General features: G+C 38.7%; 1 protein-coding gene and 1 long non-coding RNA gene across 2 annotated transcripts in view; one reads left to right on the forward strand and one right to left on the reverse strand.

Moving 5' to 3' along the window:
- Nucleotides 1–23,894, forward strand: part of LOC110092877 (vacuolar protein sorting-associated protein 32 homolog 2) — a 28,460-nt gene that overhangs the window by 718 nt on the left and 3,848 nt on the right. Inside the window, exons 2-4 of the mRNA XM_020817573.2 lie at nt 10,583–10,682; nt 11,519–11,604; nt 11,690–11,781. Coding sequence (XP_020673232.1) covers nt 10,583–10,682; nt 11,519–11,604; nt 11,690–11,781 — 278 coding nt within the window. The remainder of the gene's footprint in view (nt 1–10,582; nt 10,683–11,518; nt 11,605–11,689; nt 11,782–23,894) is intronic.
- Nucleotides 401–19,088, reverse strand: LOC114580701. Its single transcript, XR_003702260.1, has 3 exons — nt 18,810–19,088; nt 12,607–12,794; nt 401–1,427 (listed from the first exon to the last, which is right to left on the reverse strand). It is a non-coding gene; the product is annotated as an uncharacterized LOC114580701 (long non-coding RNA).

A 23,894-nucleotide genomic window follows, 5' to 3' on the forward strand; every position in this document is an offset into this window, starting at 1 on the left:
ATCTCTTAAATCTTACTTTTCTTAGGATTTTCTAAATCTGGGATTTAGCCTGAAACCGGAGGAAAACGTTATTTAAAAAGCTAGGGAAAGATTTAGCTTAAATCCTTTCTAAATCTTGGCTAAATCTTGCAACCAATCAACCTCTAAAAATTTTATCTTACCTGGAAAATTTGCTCTTTGATTAGTTTTAAAAACCAAAGAAGGATAACGATTGGTTTTAGCGCTTAGGTCTGTGCCATGTCTTGTTTACATGTGATGGTGATCCCATTTAGAGCATACTGGCTTCTTATTATCTAAATAAGAAACGTAGTTAGTGGCAGAGTCACGGCAAGAACCGTGAGAAGGAGGAAAGCGGAAGAAACAGATCCAAGAAGATTAAAGCAGAAAGAGAAATGTTATTCATGATCTAAACTGTACAGATAATACTCAATATAAAGAGTGTTACAATGGTAATAAAGTAAATAACTAACATAGTAATGTTTATATTCTAATATCTTCCCTCAAACTAATCATTCGAGGAACGGATGGTTAGTTTGCTGCATAACTCATTGAAACGAGCAGTAGAGAAAGACTTTGTCAAGATATCCGCGATCTGATCTTTTGAAGAAATGTGAGTAAGATGAATGTTGCTGGAGCTGATATGCTACTTGATGAAGTGGTAGTCTATTTCAATATGTTTTGTTCGGGCATGGAAGACAAGGTTCTTTGCAAGAGCCATGGCCGAAGTGTTGTCACAGTGTATGATTGTTGGGAACTGTTGTGGAAGAAGTAGCTCGACAGCAAGACGGCGAAGCCAAATGACTTCGGAAGTGGTGGCGGATAGCGATCGATACTCTGCCTCTGTGGAAGATTTAGCAACTGTGACTTGCTTTTTGACGGACCAGGAGATAAGAGTTGGTCCGAGGAAGGTACAAGACCCGTAAATGGATTTCCGATCAGTAACATCTGATGCCCAGTCCGCATCGGTGTAGGAGTGAAGTTCAAGCGGACCACGCTGGATTGGAAGACCAAATGTGAGTGTTCCTTTGACATACCGTAGGATGCGCTTGAGATCTTGAAAATCTTGTGTAGTAGGGTCCTGCATATGTTGACACACCATGTTAGTGGCAAACGCTATATCGGGTCTGGTGATAGAAAGATACTGAAGAGCTCCTGCTAAACAGCGGTAAAGGGTTGGATCGTGAAACGGTTTGCAATCGATGTGGTTGTTCTTTGCGGCGGAGATGCCGGCGTCGGAGCGGACTTGCAGTCTTGAAAGCCAGCATCATGAATTAGTTTTGAGGCATAGTGCTGTTGGGTAAGAAAGTAGCCTGTTGAGGACCGGAGGACTTGTATGCCAAGAAAGAGAGAAATTTGTCCTAATTTCTTAAGGACAAATTGAAGCTGTAGCTGTTGAAGGAGCTGCTGTATAGCTGTTTGATCGTTACCTGTCACCAGAATATCATCAACATAAATTAAAATGAATATGAAAATATTGTTATGATGAAAAATTAGTAAAGATGGATCAGAACGACTAAACCCGAATCCTTTTGATTGAAGAAAGGTTGTTCGCTTCTTGAACCATTGGCGAGGAGCTTGTTTGAGTCCGTATAGGACTACCCAATTTGGGTGATGTTGATCGACGAAACCCGGCGGTTGCTGCATGTAAATTTCATCCGGAAGATCACCGTGCAAGAAAGCGTTTGAGACATCTAGTTGAAGAACTGGCCATTGTCGATTTACGACGAGCGTTAAAAGCAGGCGGATTGTGAGTATTTTTGCGACGGGACTAAACGTCTCCGTGTAATTGATGCCGTAACGTTGATCGTATCCGAGTGCTACAAGTCTGGCTTTGTAGCGGTCAACCTGGCCGGTCGGTAGAAGCTTCGTTTTGTATGTCCACTTGCATCCAAGTGCCGGTTTGTTCGGTGGTGCTGGAACAAGAGTCCAGGTACCAAGTTTTTCCAAGGCATTAAATTCATCTAGCATGGTCTGTTGCCAGTGATTGTGCTTGGCGGCTTGTTTATAGGATAGGGGGGTGACAGGAGCCGTCGTATGACTGAAGAGATTTAAAATTTGTTTTGGTTTTGAAATTCCTGATTTGGGTCTCATTTGCATATGGTGAGTGGGTTGAAGCAAATTGAGAATGGGTTGAACGGTTGTGGTTGTAGTTGTGTGAGTGATGTCAACTTCAATGACTGGGTTGTGCCGTGCATTTGGTGGGATGGAAAAAGTGTGTGTAAGAGGAGAAGAGGGCATAGTCACGGGTGAGTGTAAGTTCTGGGTGGAAGTGGAGACCGAAGCAGGTGTAAGAAGCGGTGAAATGTGATTCGGAGGTGCAGCCATGTTCATGGACAGAGACTTATGTGGAGATTTGAAGGGAAATGTCGTCTCATAGAAAATCACATGACGAGAAATAATGGTTTTGCCAGTAACAAGATTAAAATATTTGTATCCCTTGTGTTGTGATGAGTATCCAAGAAAGACACATTCTTGGGATCTCGGTTCTAATTTGTTGGTAGTGTAAGGTCGTAGCCAGGGAAAACAAAGACATCCAAAGGTGCGTAAATGTGCATAGGTAGGGGGCTTACCGTGAAGCAGTTGATGTGGTGAGTGAGACGAGAGCGAGGTTGAAGGTAGTCGATTTATGAGGTAGTGTGCTGTGGAGATAACATCAACCCATAACTTGTTTGGAAGGCTAGGGGCGTGAAGAAGAGTGCCAGTTAGTTCAAGTAGGTGCCTGTGCTTGCGTTCGGCGAGACCATTTTGCTCTGGGGTGTGAGGGCAACTGAATTGGTGAGCAATGCCATTGTCAAGAAGGTACCAGTGAAATTCATTGCTAGTATATTCGCCACCGACGTTCGATCGGAGAACTTTAGGCGTTTGATTATATTGAGTTTTTAATATAATTGACATAATTTTAAATTTGGAGAGGGATTCATGCTTAGTATGCATGAAATAAAGCCAAGAATAGCGTGTAAAATCATCGATGAAGACAATGTAGAATCGGCAGCCGTCTGTCGAATTTACAGGAGCAGGCCCCCATACATCGCTATGAATTAAAGAAAACGGAGAAGTAGTACTAGAAGAACTTTTATTAAGGAATTGTTTATGGCTTTTGGCCATATTACAAGATGTGCAAATGAAACAGTGTGACATCTTGGTTAAGATCGGGTATGTGCTGAGCTAGAATCGGCATGAGCTTCGTGTTCGGGTGACCCAGCCGGGAATGCCAGAGGTGGGAGTTCTTTGTGCTGGTGGAGAGGGCGGTGTGCGACTGAGCCGGTGAGGGTTGGATCTGGTAGAGACCGTTACGAAGACGCCCACGAAGAAGCGAGCGTTGATCCTGCAGGTCCTTGATTTCAAACCCATTAGAATCAAAGCATATAGAAATTGAGGTGTCCGTGGTTAGTTTTGAAACCGATAGTAAATTATGTGTTAAAGACAGAACATTAAGGAGATTGCGTAGGCGAAGCTTACGTGGCGTGTCGGGAAGGGGAAGAAGGCCTTGGCCAGAGTTTTGAATCGGAAGAGGTGCACCGTTGCTATAGAGACAGTGTTCTGATCGTGGTAAGGGTTGGAGGAATGAAGATTCTTGTCATCCGGCGTTAGGTGTGCGGATGCGCTGGTGTCCAGTACCCAATCTTGGGTGGTAGTCGGAGATGAATTTGCAAGAAACGCGTGAGGAGGTCGGGAGATGTTCGGAGCGTATTTGAAATTGCATTTGTGCCAGCAATTTAGTGCGACATGTCCAGTTTTGCCGCATATTTGGCATAGAGGTCTCTGTGCCGTTGGAGCGGGATTTGGCGCGTATGAGTTCACTGGATTTGCGGAAGAAGCTGGAGCCGGTCTGCTCTTTGTGAACTTTTTCTGATTTCTGCCTTTGTACTGGCTGGACGACGTGGCATATAGAGCATTGACAGCCGATCCGGAGGACTGTTCTTTGAGCGATTCTTGTTGTAGATGAATTTCCTCATTGCACAGCAGAGCATAGAACGTGTCCAGATCAAGAGGTAACTAGGATGTGCGAATGGAGGTCTTGAAAGAATTGTAGGTAGGAGGTAGACCGTTGAGAATGTGAATGATCTTATCTTCGGGATCTATCTTGGATCCAGAGGCGGAGATGTTATCCACAATGGATTTGATGTTGGAAAGATATTGTTGAATGCTCAAATCTTTGAGTTGAACGTGGTATAGTTCGTTCTTTAGCTGGATGACACGGGATCGGCTAGTGGGTTGGAGACGACGTTCAAGAACCGTCCAAGCCTCATGAGTGGTGGTGGAGGTGATGATGTAAGGAAGAATAGATTGAGAAATGGTAGAGAATAGAGCTGAGAGTAGGTTACTGTCCGCCGTTTGCCAGATCTTGTATTCGGCGGCGGAGTTGTCCGCCGGAGGAGTGGTTTGTCCGGTGAGATGCCCAGCGTAATCATTTGCAAGGAATTATTGTAGGATTTGAGTGAGCCAAATGGGATAATTTTCAGCGGTGAGGGGGTAGGGAATAAGGTTCTTGATATTGGAAACTAGGAATTTGAGGTTGGCCGGAATGCTGAAAGCCGTGGAGTTGGACGCCGAGAGGGCTGCGGAGGTGGGAGGGAGAGAACTAATGCATTCTTGATCTCCCATGGTGGCTCTTGATACCATGACAGAGTCACGACAAGAACAGTGAGGAGGAAAGCGGAAGAAACAGATCCAAGAAGATTAAAGCAGAAAGAGAAATGTTATTCATGATCTAAACAGTACAAATAGTGCTCAATATAAAGAGTATTACAATGGCAAGAAAGTAAATAACTAACACGGTAATGCTTATATTCTAATAGTTAGATGATATTGCAATTACACAGACTGGTAGCACCTTTTTGAAAATACAAATTAAATTTCCTATTGGAATTTTCCATTTTATTTGCGTTTGTGTGGTGGGATGGGATGGGAGAGTTCAGGTGGCAAATTAGCAAATTTTTTAGCGGGCATGGCGAAGGTTTTGAATAATTTAGGGTACCAGGTTTTGGGAATTCTAGGAACAATAGATGGATCAAATATTCCGATGGGGGTGTTGAAAAGTTATTATGGTTTAGGCTAATACAGTGATTATTCATGCTTTTGGTGGACTGCTGGGAAATAGCACAGAGAATTCATCAGATAAACACACTTGCTATCAACATCTTTCAAGAAGATATATGACTATTTTGTTATGAATAGTTTCAAAGTAATGCATCCAATGTAAAGTTAAACCTGACCAATTTGGCTGTGTTTATTTGAAATAAATTGACCAAAAAGATTTGCTTGATTTATATTAAATGCAACTACTTTACATCAAATAATTACCAAGACAGTAACTTCATTTTGCATTTCTTTTTGGGCATTTTTTAGCAAACCAAACAATCTCTTCTACTATCAGCTTTCAAAACCCGAGCAAAATGCCTTTTTTAATGCTTCAGTAAAACTGCAATCTTACCAGGGAAACAAGTTGGAAGGCCATCTTACTTTAGACTACTGCATGTTCTGAAGTTCAATGCAAACGATCCATCAACATTCTTTCCTACTAGACTCTTACTTTTCCCTTACCCAAAATTGTTGTGACATTTTTTTCTTACTTTTACCTTTTTGCTTCTAGACAAGCAAGTAGTCAGTTTGTTCTATGGATTTACCTTTTATCTTTGACGATATTATTTCACAAGACTCTTCTCGCTCAAGTAAGAAACTATCAACCTAAATGCAACCATTTAATTTATAGGATCCATATGAGAGAGGTTTTCATAATAGTTATAAATGGATCTATTCAACATGATTTGCACAATGTTAAGTGTCGAATCAAAATTTCATTAGCTATATTTGATAATACATGGTCTTTATTTTCCAACATTAGTGTCAGCCAGCTCAAATTTCATTCATATTTGATTTTCAAAGATGGTTGTTATCCTAACTCAAGATTAATTCATTCATACTTAATTTTTAAGGAGCGTGTTTGTCTATCTCAGCTTCATTAAATTTAAGCTTGTTACCTACCATGCTTAAGTATTATATCAAGAGATGGTTGTATACAGTTGAAGCATCCTATAACAAAAAACAACAAAGAGAGGAGAGGAAGAGAAAGAGAGACAATAGGGGTGCCATTCGAGAAATAAAAGAAGAAGATTTTTTAGGTGCTTATCTCGGGATTTCTTTGTTCTCCTAGAACGAAGAAGGGTTGCTATTTCTAGTTTTAACAAGAGAGTAAGTTCTTCGCTATAGCAAGAAGTATTTCTCATTTGGACTCCAACAATATAGGAGAAGAGTAATTAGAGCAACAACAAGATCTCCTTCTCCACATCTAGCCTTTATCTTTTCAATTGGCGATTACATTTTTTCTTAGCTAAATGAAAGGGTATCTTTGCATATATCTTCAATTTTATATGAAGCATAATTTTTCATATTCCTTTTTTAAAGCTTTATGGATTATTCAATTTTTGTGCAATCATGGGATGTAGGTTTATTTAAAGTTGAACAACGTAACTTTTGGTGATCTTTTGTGGTGCTTAATCTCTTTTGCAGTTATTTTGTAGTTTATCGTTCTTTTCCTAGGTTTAGGGATCTTTTTTTACTAACAATTGGCTTGAGAATGAGATTATGACAAGCACAATGGCTATGAAGTTTGAGATTTAGAAGATGGCTTAAAAGTTTTGGCCTTTAGAGAACCAAGATGTGGGGTATACTTATCTAATGGGGACTCGTAAAGGCATTCATGGTGCGTAGCAAGATGCCTAAAATCATGAGTTAAAAAGGCAAGATAGAGATGGATGAGAAAGTTCTCCTGGTGGTTCAACTATGTTTAGTGGATGAAGCATTGACATAGGTCTTAGAGTATACAACTATAAAAAATTTGTGGCTCAAGCTGGAGTTTGTACATGACCCAAAGCCTTTCTAACAAACTTAATCATAAGCATAGACTCTATTTGATTTACTTGTAGGAATACATGTGATGTGAAACTACTAGAAGTTCACGAGAAATTAATAAGAGCAATTGTTACAAGCTTTCCAATACAAAGTTATCATTCACAACAAACAAAGATTTTAGGAGTTCGTAATTTTCGACTTGCTTAGGCAAAGAAGTACACATAAATTAACAAGACAATTTGATGAAATCCCAAAGACGAGAATAAAGTCATGAGCGCATTAACAAGAATCATAATTTAATAATAAGAGATTTCATCTTGAGGATCTCCTCACTCAAGCACTCGTGGGGTTAGCGGAAGAAGATGCTCTACTAGAGAAGAGACCACCACTAGGAAGAAGGAACCTAGGAACTTCGTTGTTGGAAAGGTAGCCGGTGATGGAGGAGTGGATCGTCTGAAGAGAAGCCAGTGTGCTATGGGTTGTTGAATCTCGAATCTCGATCGTCTCGGTGAGGTAATAAATGATGCTGTTGACTTAGCTTTCCACCGAGTCGCTGTACTCCCAATCCCGTTCGTAGAAAGGAGATCGGAATATGTCGATTTCTCCTTGTGCGTTGTAGGCAAAGCTGTGGTCGATCTGAGGATCGGCCATACACCAATGAGACGAGGGAGGGTGAATATTGTCTTCTTCTTTTGACTTCCAAAGACATAAGAAGTGTAGGGCTCCAAGGGGAAAAGAGACAAGTGGGAGGGGCGGCTTGGGCAAGGTGAGGTGGGGTGATTGAGATTGGTTGAGTGGTGGAGAGTTAATTTAGTAAATTTTGAGTTCAATTTCAGGCTTTTCTAATGGGAGGGAAGAAGCTTAATTTGAATTCAAAATATTCAAATTAAACTTATGAGGGGGCCGACAGTTTTAGGAGGGGATTAGGGGAATATTAAATGAGATTGGGATTTAATTGGAGAGAGAAAAGCAAGGGGAAGGGGCCGGCCATAGGAGGTTGGAGGGAGACTGTCTAGATTCAATGTATGTGGTCCCAAGAGAATTAATTGGGTTGAAATCAAATCTGATTTTCAATTTTAGATTTGATTAAAATTAGGATAGCTTCCTAATTGGGATTTTACTAATAGGAAGGTATTTGAAATTCAAAAGTTTATTGAATTCAAATAAATATCATTTCCTAATTAGCAAGGGGGTATTTTAGGATGGTAATCAAAGGCAATTTGAAATTTGAAATTTGAAATTCAAAATTTTTGGGAGGCAAGGTGGCCGACGGGTTAAGCTAGGGAAGGGGGGAGGGGGGGGGGGGGGGGGGGAGCCGTTGGGTTGGAGAGGCTGGCCGTCAAGTTGGGGAAGTGGCCGGCGGTCTTGGTAGGGATGGGGAGGGCGGCGAGTAATGGGAGCGAGGGGGAGGGGTGCCGTCGGTTTGAAAGGTGGGGGAAGGGTTGCCGGCGGTATGAGGGAAGGTGGGAGGAGGGAGAATATAATTAAAATAGAAAAACCAAGAGGGTCACCCTTGGGCGGGCTGCTGGGTACTCGGTTGGCCTCTCCTAGGCTTCACCACTCACATGAACTCATAAAGAGATAACTAAGAAAACAAGCTAGAATTTCATTTCATCAAATCATCCCCATTACAATAGAAGATACCACAATATATAGACTTAGAGAAATAAAAACAACAATGACTCAAATGTCCCTTGGACTACAACTCAAGCAAACTCAAAAGAAAAGGGTACAACCGTAAATAGCAAATAGTACATAAAAGGCATAAAAAATAAGGACATTGAATCGTAGCCATCGATCTACGATTCCTACGCTGATATACTCTTCGATAACGTCTGTCGATGTCCTCATCATTCTCCCCAGGTGGGAGAAATCTCGACCCCGTCGAGTGTCTCTAGAGCTCTCGTACAGCTCTAGGAGGTCTGGGTCTAAACTCTATTGCTCCTCTTGATCAACCCATGTATCATCTGTCTCTGGTGTTCCTTTCCAGTGAACTAAGTATCTTCGGCGCCCTCCTTCTTTCGTAGAAATGATCTCATCATCTAGGATTGCTTCGATCTTCTCTGCATTGGGTAAATGAGGCAAATTGGGAAGTGGAGGTAGGCTAGGGATCTCATCAGGTGGGGTCACACAAGGTTCATTATGAAGTGGATTATTGGGGTTAAACACGGGACCCTCTAAGGCTACTAGATATTCTATATTAAATGGATTATTGGTCTTTATTTTCTAATATTGGTAACTACCAGCTCAAGATTCATTCACACATGATTTTTAAAGATGCTGGCTAGCCAAACTCAAGATTAATTCACACATAATTTTCAAAGATGGTGGCTACCAATCTCAAGCTTCATTAAATTCAAAGTTGCTACCTACCATACTTAGGTCTTAAGCACTACATAAAGAAATGTTTGTATTGTGTTGAGGCACCCATAACAAAGTAATAAAGTGAGAAAGAAAAGAGAAAGGAACGGGGTGCCATTCGAAAAAGAAAAGAAGCTAATCTCAATTATTTTACCATTTTATTTTACTAAGTTCCACATTAGCTAGATTAGTTAGAAATCATATCTTCATCCATAGGATCCAAGTACTTTTTTGTGGTGAGTTCAGCAGGTTTTTAATAATGAAGTGTTGTTGTTTCTGTTGCTGGCAAAAAATGAATCCCTTGGTAATAGTAATGAATAATTCTCATTTGGGCTCTTGCAATATTGAGGAGAAGAGAGCAATTAGAGCAACTACAAAATCTCCTTCTTCATGTCTAGCCCCTATTTTTGCAATAGGTGATTGTGTTTCTTTTAGCTGAATACAGTGGGATCTTTCTCTATATCTTTAATTTTATATGAAGTGTAATTTTTCTTATACCTTCTTTGAAACATAATCAATTATTCGATCTTTGCGCATAAACATGTAAATTTTGGTGTTCTCTGTTGTGTTGCTCGATCTCTTTTGCAAATTTTTTGTAGTTCAATAAATTTGCCTCTAGGTTGTGAGCACTCTCTTTTATAACATGCAGTCAATATCTCATGCAACACATAATCGAAACTAATGGAGAATGAGGGTTTATAAATGATGTAATCAAAAAATATAGGGGGCCTATATTTTTTGATCACAGAAAGACACGACGGACTTCTACCGACGAAAATGACTAAAGACGAGAAAAGGGACGAACAAACTCTTACATTTCAAATTAAAGAAATAAAAAGAAATTAAAATTACAAAACTCGACTCGATCTCACCCCCCCCCCCCTTTGTCTACATCAATAAAGCTACTCTTACTATTTCTGCTGAAGCTATTGATGACAATGATGATGATGGCAATTACTATAGCCTCTGGTTTCAATCTGAGAAGAAGCATAATAATTGAACTTTTAGCATGATATTTTGTAGTTTGAGATCAAGAGTAAAGGATTCTTCTTGTGGATTTTCCAGAATTTATTTCATTGTATATTAGATGCCGTGGACTTAAATCCTATCTTCATTACTGATGAACTGCGCTTTGATTAGAGGAAGAAAGAGGATTGACTGCTTAGCTGATCTTCGATTGCAAGGATAATGATGAAAAAACCTTCTTTTCAGGCGATCTTAATAGTATAAGAAAATAATGTAAAATTTCGTTACATATTTAGAAGCTATTGCATATGATGAAAGCTTGGTTTCTCCTACCTATGTACTATTTTAAATGCCCTTCATGACATGTCTTTTCTTTGTTTGATTTGTCACTCCTGTTTCTTAGACACTGGAAATGTTGGAGAAGAAAGAGCATGTTCTTCAGAAGAAAATCACTGCAGAGTTTGAAAAGGCTAAGGACTATACAAAGTTAAAAAATAAGAAAGGTTTGTACTTGTAAACAGTTGAAAATTATTTGTTTTTAAGTATTTGTGTTTTTTATGTGTCAGTGTTACTTTAACTGGACTTTCTTTTGTTTGCTGCTCTAATAAGGCTTACCTTTTTTTAAATATTTATTTATTACAAAAAAAAAAAAATAGCTTACCTTTTCTTAGGTTTCATTCTAACTTAAAAATAAAAAAATATTTCAAAATGATTAAAGACTCGGAGTTGCAAATTTTCTGATTTATAAGGCTTATATCCTCATTGTTTATCCATATTCAGAGAGTTTTCTGCATGTTGAGTGAAATTTAAATTCTTTTCAGTTTTTATGAAGTTGAACTTAAAAGATTTCTCTTTAATGATAATCTCATGGTTAAGTGGGATAAAGGCTTGATGTGTTGTTGTTCTTGGTTGTTGTTGATAATATCATGGTTACATAGCACTTTCATTTATAGGGAATAGTATGGGAATAACCTCTCCAAGGGTAAACGGCTAGGCTAATATGGAATCAGATTATTTAAATATAATAATCATGCGAGCAAATCCAATTGGTCTAGGATTTGGCTAAGCCTTCTAAGGCGAGAGAGTGGAATCTTCAGTTGATCACATGATTTATAATGAGTGGAGGCCAGCTATGTATGATTAGATATTATTTGAAAGTTTCTTTATTTCATCTTCATCATCAGATACTTGTCATAGATCATGTAAGGGATGGAAATACATTCGATTGTATAAACTAGCTTTTATTATTATTATTATTATTATTTATTGTATCAACTAGCTTAATCTTCACTATGTCCTTGCTTGAAATTAGATTCATGTGCTGTATCAATTCTTGCAGCTGCAATTCAGTGTCTGAAGAAAAAGAAGTTATATGAAGCACAAATAGAGCAGATAGGGAACTTTCAGTTACGAGTTCATGATCAGGTTTGATTGATGTTGTGTCGCTAGTAGTGCATTCCACTTTTGAAATGAAAACAATCTGATATATTTGATTTGCGTTATCATATAGATGATTATGCTCGAAGGTACAAAGGCAACAACAGACACCATTGATGCTTTGAAAACAGGATCAGCTGCAATGAAGTCCTTGCAGAAGTCGTTGTGAGTCTCCATATCTTTCGAACAGCTTTTTCCTTCGAATGCCTTTTAACTTGATAAGCTTGATGAAAATTAGAATGCACAATAAACATTATGAAGCCAAAAGAAATGGAAAAGTATTTTCGCCAAGGAAGTAAATGCCATACATCAAGTATGTGAAATATGTTGGTGTTGAAGTTCTAAGTGGTTGGTTTATGTTTAAACTTTTGGATTGAAAATGGATTTGGCCATGGTGAATTGTGTCCAACTTCCCCCCTTTATTAGAAGACTTTGTAGGGAAGGTAGCTGAAATGAAAAATATGAATAGAAGATGATAATGCTATTTTAATAAATCATCAAGAGAGAGTTTTGAGAATAGCATTTCAATAAAATAACAAATGAAGTAATTAGCAATTATAAATAGGAACTTGTTTAATATTAGAGAACGTGAACTTAGTAAAGCTCTATGACTATTGAAGATGCATGTTGAGATTCCTATGATTATAGAAAACTTGGGTATTTTTTGGCTAACCAATATATTCATTTGGATTATAGTGATAAAGAGAATGCAACGGGAGACAATATATTTTAGTTATTGTAACTAATTTGAGGGGCCTATAATAATTGTGCTAACCATGCTAATCAAGTTTATGGGTGTTGCTACTGAATGATGACAAAGATTGATGGAAAAAAGTTTGAGAGACTGCAAAAATATCAGGGATAAATCTGATTTTGTGATAGAAATGGAGATTATATTTGTGTTGAGGCATTTGAATTGTTGTAAGAGTTAAAAGAGCAAAAAGGTAACTTTATTTAATCTTCATCAACCCTTAATGATATGGAGATTACTTTTGCATGAGATTATTCTTCTCTAACCATGGTGTCTTCCTCTTCCAACAATCTTTGTTCTTGGCTCTTAGCTGCATTTGTTTTATTTATGATGGATGCGATTTATGCCTCCCTTCCACCTCCTTTTTTGATAGTTATTAAAATTAAGAGTTGTTATCTGCAAAATTTCATGCACATGTTGCCTGATTCTGTGTATTCCATAATAGATTTGCATTAGTAACCATGAATCCTAAGATGTCCTCATCAAATTTTGTATTAGACTATAAATTTAGATCAAAAACTTGAGATGGGATTCAACATCTAGGTCGTTTAACAAGACAACCAAAAGAGAAATTTTGAAAAAATTGCTGAACAACCAAATAAATTGCCATGTAAACAAAATAAAAGGAAAGAAGATATAAAACAAGTTAAATAAATAATTAAATTTCTGGAGACTACTCATTCTCAAGATTATGAGCAAGAAGCTGATTTTAATCCTATTGAAGAGTTAATCAATCTCAATATTAATCTAACTACAAGATAGAAAACTATTTGTGATGGAAATAATTAAAGTAAACGGTACATGATATATAATAAAGTATGCCTATTGTAATAATGCATGTGAAATGCATGATTTAAATGATGATGCAACTAAGAAAGTAAAAGTTGAAGCATTTATATTTAATCGAAGAATGGATACTACGATTGTTTAAATTGGATTATTGTTAAATCCCAGTCGTCCCTTGGCCCTTGATCCCATGGTTAGCATGGGGATTCGTGGGAGGCTCACCTGTTAAATCCCAACCGTTCCTTACCTCTTGATTTAATGGTTAGCATGGGGATCTATGGGAGGCTCACCTGGATCATGCCGATCTCCTTCCATAATCGGGTGGCTAATTTAGGAAGGATTATATTAGAACAACCACGCATGATTATGTAATTATTTGTTTCTTTATTAATATATATTGTATAGATCTATAAATAAGAATAGTTTTGTGTAATAAAATTAAACTTTTTTACCTCTTTAATTCTCTGAATTTAACATGGTATTGGAGCCTAAAGATACATAGTCCACCGGCCTTCATTGCCAGAATTATGAGGGCTTTGCATTTTCTCCTCCATGTGTGCGGCTCTTCGGTTTCAAAAACAGAAAGTGTAGCCAAGAGCAGTGTCTCGTATGTGCCTACCTGGGGGCTAAACCAGTGAAGGAGAAGAACGGAGGAAGTAGAGCCGAGAGAGTGGTTCCTCTCGTGTGTGAATGAGACTGATCGAGCGGAGTAGAGGCCTTCTGTGTGCAATCTTGGGGTTGAACTGAGTACAGAAGAAGTTCGGGCAAAGGAGTCGAGCAAAGAATCTCTTCCTGCTTGTGCACTTCCAGAGGGGTTGAGCAAAGAGGGATTCATTCCTTCATTTTCCTTCTTCATGCTTGTGTATGGGAAGAATCCAGCTACCAAGCTGCTTGTGAGTGCATCTCGAGCGACCAAGAGGGGACGGGAACTCCCAGTTTGCGCTTATCTGAGCTGCATGATTGAGTGCGATTCCCGTGGCTGGAGAGGTGTGCCCGAGCATATGGGGGTTTTTTCTCTCGTGTCTGGGATGGAAGTAGGGCGGCTAGAAGCGCAATCGAACACTGTCTCATATATGAGCCGAACCAAGCTGACCTAGGAGCTGTTGCATCCTTCCTATGTGTATTTAAAGGGGACAAAAGCTTCTTCCTCCTCCTGCTACTATTGCTGTTGGAGTAAGATTCAAGGCCTACAAAACTAAAAGGAAAGTGGGCTGTTGTCTTTCCTCTCCTCCTACAGTTAAGAGAGATCTGAGTGTTTCTTCTTCATTCCTCTACCATTGTCTCCGACGAAGCTCGTGACAAACGAAGACAACTTCCAAAACACTTGAACAATAAGCTCAAGTGTCTCATACACTTTCTTTGTTGTACCACCACAACCGACCTTCCCTTTAAAAACAAGAGAGAGAGAGAGAGAGAGAGAAAATGAGATGGAGACGGGGCAGAAATCGAGCATCTAAATTTCCTCTCCAATGGCATCATTTGGAAGCGAGGTAGGCCGCTATCAGAGAAGATACAATCAGGGGAGATCGTGGAAAACACTACTCTTATTTCTACCTTTAGCTCCGTCAAGCTCTTGCCAAGTTTTTAAGTGATGCAGGTTGAGGAAAAGGCATTAATTTTATATATTGGCTTGCCTGCTTGGTATATACTACATTCCATTGAGGCCCAAGTTGAGAGCTTGCCGGAGGAAGGGGAATTCTAACCATCGGCTTTATTGCCATTTCCGGTATCTTGAGGGCTACTGTTCAACTCAGCCTTCATTGCCGCGCTGCACCTTGCAGACTTGATTGAGATAGCCTTCATCGCTATCTTTTGTCGTAATAATGTTTGTAGCTAATTCCTCCCAAAGCTTGGACCCAATGAAAGACCCTATGGTGAACCAAGGGACTTGATAACTCTACCTCTCTGTTACTAATTATCAAGCTGGGAATGACAGATCTATATTTCCTAGCTTGAGGGGGAGTTAAATCCCAGCCGTCCCTTAGCCCTTGATCCCAAGCCAGCACGGGGATCCGTGGGAGGCTCACCTATTAAATCCTAGTCATTCCTTACCTCTTGATCTTATGACCAGCATGGGGGTTCTTGGGAAGCTCAACTGGATCACACCGATCTCCTTCCATATTCAAGTGGCTTATTTATGGAGGATTATATTATGGCAAGTATGCATGATTCTATAATTATTTGTTTCTTTATTAAGATATCTTGTATAGATCTATAAATAGGAATAGTTTTGTTTGTGTAATAAAATTAAGCTTTTTCCTCTCCAATTCTTTGAATTTAAGAATTATGAATATGGATACTTGCTTTGAATGACACTAAATATTTGACAAATTTTTAGTAAGATTTGTTAAGTTAAAATTAGACGGGGAAGATGAAATGCAATGGAAAATAAAGAGAGGTTTATTACATAACATACATCTATTTTGATTGAAATGATAGAATTGCTTAAAGAAAATATCTCCCTTTATTGTAATATCATGATTGAATTTAACATATTAAAATAAGGAACAAAGGCTTCTGTTAAATATATGAAAATTTTGATGAATTAATAATGTGTTTTGAAATCATGGAAGATCTCAAAATAATATTTTCTAGATTTAGACTTGGATTAAGGTATAAAATTAAAAGAGAAATGAGACCTTATCATATTTCATGGTTTGAATATATTTTCCAACTTTTATTAGATATTTAAATATTAAAACTTTCTAATAGCGAGAGAATTATTACATATACTAAAACTATGTAACATAATCAAAATAATCAAATTCAACATATTATACATGATGTGATACTACCAGGAGTTAGCGAGAAATTAATAAGAGCAATTGTTAAAAGCTTTTTAATATAAAATTATCGTTCACATCAAAGAAAGATTCTAGGAATTCATAGTTTTCAACTTGTTTTGGCAAAGAAATACACATTAGATTAACCAAGACAATTTGATCTAGCTCCAAAGGCAAGAGTAACTTTTATGAGCGCATAACCAAATTCATAATTTAATAATGAGAGGTTCACCTTGAAGTCCTTATCACTCATTTACTCGTGGGGTTAGCGGAAGAAGATGCTCCACATTAGAGATGAAATCACCACTAGGAAGGAGCCTAAGAACTTCGTTGATGGAAAGGTAGCCGATAATGGATGGAGTGTTGGGCGTCCCACAATTGTCCACGATTTGATTGTGAGGTGTTCCTCTATCGATGGTGCCAACGTGAAGATGATGCGATCAATGTAGCCTTCCACGGTGTCGTCGACATCCAAATTTAAATCAAAGAACATGGAATGAAGGATGTCCATCCTTCCTTGATTATCATATACGAACCCCGTGATCAACGTCGGGATCGGCCATGCACTAGGGGATTGTTGGAAGAGAGGTGCTCGACTTCTTTCCTTGCAAGAGAGCACATGAGATGTGGGGGAATTCCACGAAAGTGGACTAACAAGGGGAGGGGCCGGCGGCTTGGGTTGGGTGGATTGAAAGGGGCGGCTAGGGTTAGGGAAAATTAGGTTATTAAATCCTCTTTGAAATTAATTACCAACGAAGGTAATCACATTAAGAGAATTAAATGAGGGTGGAGGGAAGTATTAGAGTTCAAAATTTGGGGCATAAGAGGGGGCCGGCGGTATGGATGAGGGTGGGGAAATTAGGAGGGGAATTAATGCTTCCTAATTCCTTGGTTCACTTTAGGAAAAAAGGATAAATAATTCAAATCTTATTTAATATTAAATTAGACTCAAATTGAAAACTTTCATAATTTGAAAATGTTAATTTAGGAAAGTATTTGAAATTCATATTGGATTAAAATCTCTCTCGAAATAAGTGGGCTAATTAAGGCAATTGTTAATGATGATTAAAATCATTATCAAGAGGGCTAGGGTGAGGTGGCTGACGGTGGAGCAATGGGATGGGGGGAAAGTGGCGGCTTGAAAGTTGATCAATTGGTGGGGAGGGGCCGGCGGGATAGAGGGTGAGTGTGGGTGGCCACGGGTGGTGGATGGGGTGGAGTTGGCCGGCGGTGTGGGAGGAAAAAAAAAGTGAGGGGTTTGGCCGGTTGAGAAGGGGAAGGGTGAAGACGAACTGCGAGTCCCAGAATCCACTGGTGGTTGACGGGTGTTGCAAGGCCCTCTCCTAGGGTCTCTCTTCTGAAGAACTCACAAAGAGATCAAGTAAGAAAATCTGAAATTTCATTCATAATCATTCATCATTCTTTTACAATAGAAGAGGCCACAATATATAGACCTAGAAAATAAAATAACAATGACTCAAATGCCCCTTGGGCTACAAATCAAGCAAACTCGGTACAATCATAAATAGCAAATAAATAAACTACAATAAAAAAATGCATAAAAAATAAAGGCTGTGAATCATTGCCATCGATCTACGATTCCTACGCTGATAGACTCGCGATAATGTCTGTCGATGTCCTCATCAATACCCTTTTCCCTAGTGCCTCTTTGATGCATAAATGCGGGGACTTGGAATAGTTTTACTTAATATAGATTAAGTTTATTTTAATTTTGCATTAGTTTTTTTAATCAAAATTTTCGCAATGCTATATAAAAATATGATTTGGATTTGGGTTGGAGACTTCTTTTAGTTGCACATTTCTATAATTAACTATATCTCACCCACGAGAGAGCACTATCGATTAAGGAGGTTGTTTTGGCTCAATTTTAGGATTATATTTGTATTTAAGAATAAATTTAAATAATTGGAGTGTTCGATATTTAATCCCGATAGCATAATGATACGTTGGTATCAAAAATAGCCAAACAACCAAGAGAATTTTAGCCAACACGTAGATTTTTATTGATAAGAAATGAAATACGAACGAGCAATATACAATGGTCATCTTTCGAGAGGTGGACATTCTCTCCCAAATTCTAGACGCAACTAGAATCCCTCACAAAAACAGTAGACAACACACTAACAAAACTCATCAATAGCATGATCTAAATCCTAGACAACTCCCTCTTAAGTAGCCCTAGCCACCATAACACAAATAAAATCTTCCTAAACAATTAAATATTATTCAGAAAACCTTTTTAATCAATTAAATATTTCCTAAATAGTATAAACATAATTTAGAAAAACTTCATAAACAAATAAACATGATTTAGGAAACATTCCTAAACAATTACATAAACGGGAAACCTTCTTAAACAACTAAATACTTCCTTAATAGTATAAACATGATTTAGGAAAACTTTCTAAATAATTAAACATGATTTAAGAAATCTTCCTAAATAATATAAACATAATTAGGAAACCTTCCTAAACTGATGTGAAATAATCCATGCGAAAATGACTTGCTTAAGGAAGTTTGCACTTGTAAATTTTAGAGAGCAATATTAAGCAAAATCCTCTATTGATGTAAACGATAAGATAACATTAAGGTGATAAAATAGCTTTGGTTTAAACACATGCGAGAGGTTGAGATCATTAAATAGTCAACTAAATCTTACTTTGCATACATGAGTGGTTTCAACGAGAAATTCCAATGTTAACAATAAGATTAGTTCTATGAAAGATCCCTCACACAACTCTTCCAATTACTAGCTTTTAGCGGAGAAGTATTAACATTATCTTCGTGAATATTATAAAAACCACAATCAAGAAGTAAGCTAAGAAGACATGAGAATTGGAGGGAGAGTTTACCCAAAGAAAGAAGTTATCCAAGGGAACGACAAATACGGCGCTCCGACGTAGTCGCTTATGCGTTTGAGGAAGAGTGGACAGCAACTTTAGGTTATGGAGCCTTCAAGATGGCGATGGGGAACATTTTGGACAGCAAGACAGCCATAGGAGGTCACCCAAAATGACTGGACAGCGGCTAGGGACGCCGAGACAGCAGCAATGAGGGTCGGGACAGCAATTCAGCACTTGAAATACTTCTGGACAGCAGCCCAAACAGCTTCTGAAAATCTGGGTAGCAGGTTTCAGGTGCTGGAAACTCCAAACAACAACCAAGGAAGTAGTCGGACAGCAATATAAAGTGAGTTCCAGGGCTGGACAGCAAGTGTTGGAAGTATATAGAGATCTGCTGGGCAGCAGTTTAACGGAAACCTGGGAAAGTTGGGCCGCTCTTAGGCACTTTAGATGCCGTTGGACAATCATAAACAGCTCTCTGGGATCACCGTTGCAGCAAGTCACTCTGTTGGAATCACGGGAGCAAAAGAGAGCAATTTTCCAAATTGAAAATGCTTGATTTGGAAATAAATTAAAGCAGGTTACGGGATAGGGAGCTAACTGAGGAGAGAGGGAATCCGTTTCAGTTTTTCAGATTTTTTTGAAATCTGAAATTGACTGCAATTAACTATGTAGAGGAGGCATTAAAGAGTATTTAAGTGTGTGAGGTGCACTAGAGAGAGAAGCAATGAGGGTGAGGTGGCCGGCATGTGGAGAGGGGAAGCTTGAGATTTAAGTAGGTGGGACCACTAGTAAACTCACAAATCCTGATTTTTATTCAGATTTAATTGCCCTCAGTAACTCCCTAATTTGAATTAAAATTAGGAGGGAATTTGGATTTCAAAAGATTGTAACTCCCCTTGATTAATTCCCTAATTTAATTTGACTTAATTAGGCAAGTCATTAATGAGGGAAATTCAAAATTGGAGGAGGGGGAGAGGGGCCGGCGGTAGGGACTCATGGGTGGTCGGTGGCAAGGGATCTTGCAAGAGGCCGGCGGGCTGCAGGGTGGAGGGTTGGCCGGCGGGAGGAGCTTTGCAGGCCGGCGGGTTGAGCCTTGCAAGCCGGCGACCGGGATGGCTCCAAGGGGATCGGCGGCAACAAGAGGAGGGAAGGGAAGAGCTAAAATCTGAGAATTTTCATTGATGTGATTCCACTTACCTCTTTATCTTCGAAGATCGGATCTCAACACAATAAAATTGGACGAAATCTAGAACTCACAAAGAGATCTAGTTTCTCCTTTGAACTCACTAAGAGATCTAGGAGAAGTGCACTCACAAAGAGAACAAGGAGTAAATTTCTTCATTCATCAAAACTAACTATTACATAAGAAAAGGACCATATATAGGCCTCCAAATGACAAAGAAAATAAAAGACTAAAATGCCCCTTGGGCTACAATAGCGACTAACTTCCTATAAGGGCAAAAAAGGAAAAACATAAAAATCAAATAAACTACTACATAAAATGGCAAAAAAAATACAGCTCATGATCGTGGCCGTCGATCTTCGATGTCCTCATCATAAACACTTCCCCTTTAATTAGGAACTTTCATAAACAACACCCATTGATTTGGAACCTTCTAAATATCTTCCCCTATGCCCCACAAGGTGGGCCCCCCTGATGTATCACATAGTTTTCGTTATTCTATGTATATTTGTTTACCAAATTTGTTAATATTATAGGGCCCTAAACCATAAGTTTGTAACATCATGGAGATTGATTAAAAACCATGGTTTGTCACCTCTCGGATATCCCAAGCAAACTGAGATGGAATTGTGATTGTGTCAAACACATTCTTTCAAATTTGGCATCAACTTATTTGTTGGTAGTGGCCTAGCCATACTGATTCTCACTAAATAGTTTTGGTACATAGAATATGGATGTTGTGGTTCATAGGCATAGGACAAGACCTATAATGGCTCATGGTTATGACATAGCCATGGGTCCATGGGATTTAATTATTCATAGTTTTTTAGCTTTACGTGAAGAAGCGTGTCTATATGATACATGTTGGATCTTTTTGATTTTATGGTTTTAGTTGGTGGATTGGAGAGCTCGTTAGCATGCGAGTTGGATCTAGCTTAGGATAGGCTGGAGGCTTACGTTGAATGGAAGACCTAAGATTTGATTTAATGGTTTTGTTGGTTTTATAAAAAGTTTATTAAACTAGATGTGGATTACTATCTGTTGGAAAGGCCATAAGTGGGACCAACAACCTCGAGGATAGGGAAAGCTCATTAATGAGTTTTAAGGCATTGTCCTACATGTAAGGTGGCCCAATTGGTTTAGTTTGATGGGCTTATTAGATTTTTTGTTCACTCGTTAATTGGTGGAAGGCCCATAGAGATAACTTTTTGATTTATTATTTGGACTTTAGCAGGAATATTTAGACTTACTATTCTATTTGTTAGAGAGGCTAAATAAGCTATGACTTATAATTATATGTTCGAAGGGAGCCCAATATCAATCCTGCTATTATGAATTTAGAATGACTTTTAAGGATGTGTTTTTTAATCTTCTGCTTTGGACGAGATGATCCAACTAGTGGCAATTCTCGAGGACCCTTACGGCTCTTACTTCAACTTGGAACCAACTGTGTACTTGGCTTATCTACCTGATTCATCGTATGCATTTGAATAGAAATAAAGGGGTGTTAATATGCTTTGCACATATTGATACATTTGACATAGATATTGATATGTTAACACGACTGAAAGTTATCATGTGATATTTACAAACATTTGGATACGTGTTGGCACACTTTTCAAAATAACTTAAAATATTTAAAAAATTTGTATATTTTATGAAATGCTAGTCTTGCTACTATGCCAATTAGGGGTGTTAATTCAGGTCAACGGGTCGGGTTCGAGTCGAACCCGAAATTTCGATCCGAAATTGACCTGATGCTATTTGACATGACTCGAACTCGACCCGTTTTTGCAAACGGGTCAGAAAATGCAACCCGGACCCGTCGGGTTGCCGGGTTGACATGACCCGACATGAAAATGGGTTGCGGAGGTAGGTGCATGGGGACTGCGGCCTAATGCCGCATGGACATCCGCGTGGATTTCACGCCGCGTGTGGGGACTGCGGAGGTGCACGTGGCCGTATGGCCCGTAAGGACTGGCAGACTGCGGAAGTGGGCGCCTGGGGAGTGGGGACTGTTGAGGCACGCCGCATGGCCCGTGGGGACTGGCGGGCTGCGGTGGTGGGCACGTGGGGAGTTGGGTTTGTTGGGAGTCCGAAGGTGGGCTCGTGGCAACTGCCGGACTGCAGCGCTGAACTGTAAGCAAGCTAGGGCGGAAGCGAGAAGCAGGCTAGGGCGGATAGGCTGGGCTAATGGACTCGGACCCGGGTCAACTTCGGGTTGATTTCGGGTTTCCGGGTCAACCCGAACCCGACCCCTTTTTTTTCAAATGGGTCAAATATCCGAACCCAAAACCGACCCGTTTGCTAACCGGGTCGACCCAAACCCAGATTTTTCCGGGTCGGGCCATGGTCGGGTTTCATGTCGTGTCAAAAATTGACACCCCTAATGCCAATGGTTCTTGCATGTGGCAAGATTGTATTGTCTTTTGTTTATTCCTAGAGTTGTGGTTGCATGTTGCTCTTGTGGCAGGGTCTCTTCCCATGGCCACGACTGAAACTACTTATGGCTTCGTTGTTTATGTTGTCTCCATTTCATGATTATGGCTACATGAATAATTGGATTTGACTATTAAATTTAACCACTGAGAAGCAAAAGATTCAGGAGTTTTGTCCTTATTAATATTAACTGTGATTTAATAAGATTTTTTATTCCAATTCTCAACAATCCGTGTGGAAGTTGGATATATTATTTATTCGAGCACAACACAAGTACAAACTAATTCTATAAGAAATTATCTTCTTATACTGACATGTTTTTTTTACTTTGATGAATTATTCTCTTAAAGAATTTCTTTTTTCTTCTAATTATCTTGTTGTTGGAGATGATATTGCTCAAATATGATACAACTGAAATTTTATAATTGCCGTGAAAATTTTAATTGCTCAAAGATTTTGTAGTTTGACTTTCTTATCTGTTTATTTGGATTTATTTGATGCACAAACTTTGTAATAAATAAATCCATTTGCATGCTCATGGGACTTCCATCTCTTTGCTAAGAAAGAGAGCGCTTTATTCATAAGTACAATAAACCGCAAATTACTACAAAAGAGATCAAGCACCACAAATAGAGAACATAAAAACTTCTTGGTTTAGTTTGAGTAGGCTGATATCCGCAGCTGTATAACGATCAAATAATCCATAAAATTTTGGAATAGATACATGAAGGATTAAAATTCATATAAAGTTGGAGATATGAACAAAACATACCACTTAATTTGCCTAAGAGAGAGATGACAATCATTTGTTGCGAATAGGAGGGCTAGACAAAGGAGATGCTTTTATTCCTCCAATCACTCTCTTCACCTCTCAATTGCAGAAGTTCAAATAAGAACAATTTTTTTTGTTATGACCAGGGGCTTCTTCCCTTGCTATAATTGAAGATAGCAACAATTCTTTCCTGGTAAAACCTAATAAACCCCCTTACTAGCACCCCAAAAAACTTATTATCCTTTTTTAGATTTTAGCTCTCTCCCCTCTCTTTCTTTCTCTCCTCTTTTTGTTGCTTTTTTGGGAGGAATGCTTTTAAACATTTGTTTCTTTTCCTTTTTATAGTTATCATATGAGGTGGTAGGAGAGAAGAAATATGTATAAATGGAACTTGAGTTAGGTGGCCAAAATCTTGAAAAATCAAGCGTGAGTTGAGTTATATATCCATCAATCATCATCTTGGAAAATCAAGCATAAATTGAGTTATGTAGATGCCATCTTTGAAAATCAAATGTGAGTGAAGTTAAACTTTATAGCTTTCAATCTTGAAATATTAAGATTAAATCTTATCCATAATAGTTACAACAACAACAACAACAAAAACATCAAGCCTTTGTCCCACTATGTTGGGTCGGCTACATGAATCCTTTTTTGTCATTGTGTCCGATTAAAAGTCAAATTCTCATTTAAATCTAAT

This window comes from Dendrobium catenatum, unplaced genomic scaffold, assembly GCF_001605985.2.
Source record: "Dendrobium catenatum unplaced genomic scaffold, ASM160598v2 fragScaff_scaffold_1220, whole genome shotgun sequence".
Taxonomy (NCBI): domain Eukaryota; kingdom Viridiplantae; phylum Streptophyta; class Magnoliopsida; order Asparagales; family Orchidaceae; genus Dendrobium; species Dendrobium catenatum.